This window comes from Salvia splendens, chromosome 12 (genome assembly GCF_004379255.2).
Source record: "Salvia splendens isolate huo1 chromosome 12, SspV2, whole genome shotgun sequence".
Lineage (NCBI taxonomy): Eukaryota > Viridiplantae > Streptophyta > Magnoliopsida > Lamiales > Lamiaceae > Salvia > Salvia splendens.
In genome coordinates, this window is record NC_056043.1 from 7,847,283 (window position 1) to 7,850,811 (window position 3,529).

Consider the following 3,529-nt stretch of genomic DNA (forward strand, 5'->3'; position numbering starts at 1 on the left):
CTTTTCCCATTCTTTTATCTCCCAAATACGAATTAACTATACTAATGGCCCTACTCCCTTTACACCAAAAGCAAAAGAAGGAACAAAAACACCACAACACTTATTAAGTAACTAAGAACAATGAAGGAGATATTGATAACAAACACAATGGTGATGATGAACAAAACTAACACCATATTCTCCCAAGACCAAAATCCAAAACCCCCCATGAATATGAATATGAATATGAATATGAATATGAATATGAATATGAATATGAATATGAATATGATGACCACCACCCCCATTTCCCCAACCTGGAAACTCTACGAGAATCCCTTTTACATCTTCCATCAACAACACTCCACCACCACCGATCATATTCACAAACTCCACCTCCCCATCTCATCCCGCAACCTCGCAGCCTCTTTTATCGACCTAGCCTTCATCAAGCCGCCGAACACGGACTACTCGAGAGCTCTCAAGAAGATGAAGTCTCTCAACCGGCGGCTGGAGAGGGAGGTGGCCGAGGAGAGGCAGGGGCGGGAGGCGCTGGAGCGCGCCTGCCACGACCTCGCAGATCAGGTGTCGGCCCACAAGGCCGAGATCGTGAGATTGAAAAGAGAGATGGAGGAGGAGAGGAAGATGCTGCGCACGGCCGAGGTCATCCGCGAGGAGCGCGTGCAGATGAAGCTCTCGGAGGCGAAGATCTTCCTCGAGGAGAAGCTCTCCCGCCTCCAAACCAGTACACCTTCTTCATCTAGAAATGATCATCAGAAGGCTATGACGGAGAATCCGCATATAAAGAGAGGGATTAAAGGGTTTGTTGAGTTTCCGAAAGTGGTGAGAGCGATCGGTTGCAGAAGCAGCAAGCATTTGGGAAGCAAATTAGAGTGTCAGAAGGCGCAGCTGAAGATACTACTCAAGCAGAAGGGGCCGGTTAGATTCAGTGCTGGCCATATTACAAGATGAGATCTATTTTTTTCATGTAATTACTCTTTTAATTTTTATTATGTTTCTTGATTTGTCCTGATTTTGATTTTTTATGCATTTTATGAATGGAGCGAAATAATATTTCCATTGGGAGTTAGGAGTATATAGTGTGATTAATTAGTTTCCAGCTAATTCTTGAGGAGCAAGTTGAAATCAATTTGATGTAGAAAGTTTTTGAGTTTATATATATGGTGTTGTTGCTGGAAATACAGATTGCTTTTGGCATTGATTGTAGCTACTTTGTTAGAAATTTGATACTTACTTTAATTGGCAAGTCAGTAATGTCAAATTAATATTGTGGGAGACATTTGTTTTCGATGTATTCTACTACCCTCATAGATCCACATAATTAGTTGTTTTAAACTTAATTATATGTATTGTACTAGTAGTAATTAATACTCCATTCGTCCCACAAGAATATACACTCTTTCTTTTTTTAGTCCGTCCCACAAGAATATGCACTTTTTAAAATTAGAAAGTCTCTTCTCTCTAATGAGGTGAGCCCATTTTCCACTAACAATACTTTACTTACTTTCTCTCTCTATTACTTTACCAATTTTACATTAAATCCGTGTAATCCCCAAAATGCATATTCTTTGGGGAAGGAGGGAGTATCTAAAAGACATTCAGAGATTAGTTCAACAAACATATTTTTGAAGGTGGAGCTATAGTGGGATGTTGAAAATAGCTTGTAAGGAGGGAGTATCTAAAAGACATTAAGAGATTAGTTCAACAAACATATTTTTGAAGGTGGAGCTATAGTGGGATGTTGAAAATAGCTTGTTGGGCCACAATGCACGGCAAACTGGGCCGGTATTCATGCCCTATTAGTGATAGAAATCAATGGGTTCCATCTTAAAACCAATTGGTGATAAAATGAGAGGTCCATGAGACTTATATAGTGGATTAAGCTTTTTGTGTACACCGATGTGTGATATTATTATATTCATTTTTATGTTTCAATTGCCAACACCCTCCATCAAACCCTTTGATGGGTGAATCTTGGAGGGGTTGGACTTTTTTATGATCGATTGGACAATCGGCCCAATTTTTTTTGAGTTGGTTGGACCATTGGCCCAAATTTTCAGCCCAGTTATACACTGCTGGGTCAGTCATTTTTTTCGGTTTCAGCCCAGATATACTGCTGGGTCAGTTAAATATGACCCACAGTCGATGACCCGCTCTGATACCATGATAGAAATCCATGGGTTCCATCTTAAAACCAATTGGTGATAAGAAGATAGGTCCATGAGACTTATATAGTGGATTAAGCTCTTTGTGTACACCGATGTGGGATATTATTATATTTATTTTTATGTTTCAATTGCCAATCATTAGAAACTCTGTTGATTGGGCTATGTTTATTTTATGCAATTGAGCAATTCAAGTCCTTTCTATGGTGCTGATTTATTTTATTGTTATTTGGACATAAGGAATAATTCAATGATGTCTCTTGTTTTGTTTGATGTCTTTTTAATTCAAATATTAAGATAATTACGTAGATTAAAAATTCTAGGACCAGAACTGTTCATGGGCAATAAGTTATCGAGTAAAGATTATAAGACGTATTTAGCTTATCTTAGTTATACAATTCTATTAAAAGTGATCAACTTTGGGTTTGATATCACATAATCAGTTTAGGTTTAATATGGTGACATATGTCGTAGCATTCCTCAAACATAATATGAATAGTTCTCTTGTTATAAAATTTTCTCAATTTTATTCCTACGTTTGTCTTCTCTTGTTTTTGACGGATTCCGGCTCAATGTAGGTTGTGTTGTGTGTTTATTGTCCGCTTCAGTGCGATGTTACTTGTCTCAACTGTATTGTTTGTACTTGCTTGTTAATCTTTGGCTTGAGCGTCTTTAAATTATTAAAAAAAATCTTAACTTTTAAATTTAAAAGTCATGATTTTTCAGTTCCATGTTCGGTGATGATCATATCTATAAGCAGGGACGAAGCCACACTGGGGCATGGGGGGCCACTGGGCCCCCCAGCCATGGGAACTGTTATTATATATATATATATATATATGCTTTAGCGTTACACTAATACTGTCCTGGCGCAGTTGGTCAATGGACCCGCCTCTCATCCTTGAGGTATTGTGATCGAATCTCCCATAGAACAATAGATATAATTTCTTTTCTTCATTAATCCACTTGCAAAACCTTTTTACTTATAATTTTTATCATTCATAAAATTCTTATTTTTTTACACATCCACATCTACTAATTAATTTAATTTTAATGCTTATTATTTGTGACTTTGCAACATTTGATTATTTTAAACTTTAATTTCATAATTGATAAATTAAATATTCTTAGACTTCTATAATATTCCTTAAATATGAAAATATTTTATACTAACAACTTTTAGTCTAAGAATATAATCCATAATCTTTATTCATTTCTTTATAATGATCATTCAATTTCATCTCAAAGTTCTCTTATTCAAGATTCGCAGAAAATTAAAAGTAATTATTGTAAGATTTAATCATTAAATAAATGAAAAAATAGTATTTTTTATGGTATTTAGTCATCAATAAAAATATTTGGAC

General features: G+C 36.0%; 1 protein-coding gene across 1 annotated transcript; it reads left to right on the top strand.

Annotated features, from left to right (window-relative positions):
- LOC121758225 (protein BRANCHLESS TRICHOME-like) lies at positions 1 to 1,075 on the top strand. The gene has a single exon (XM_042153642.1). The coding sequence runs from the start codon at positions 121 to 123 to the stop codon at positions 949 to 951; it is 831 nt and encodes a 276-aa protein (XP_042009576.1). The 5' UTR covers positions 1 to 120; the 3' UTR covers positions 952 to 1,075.
- Positions 1,076 to 3,529: the final 2,454 nt, after the last annotated feature.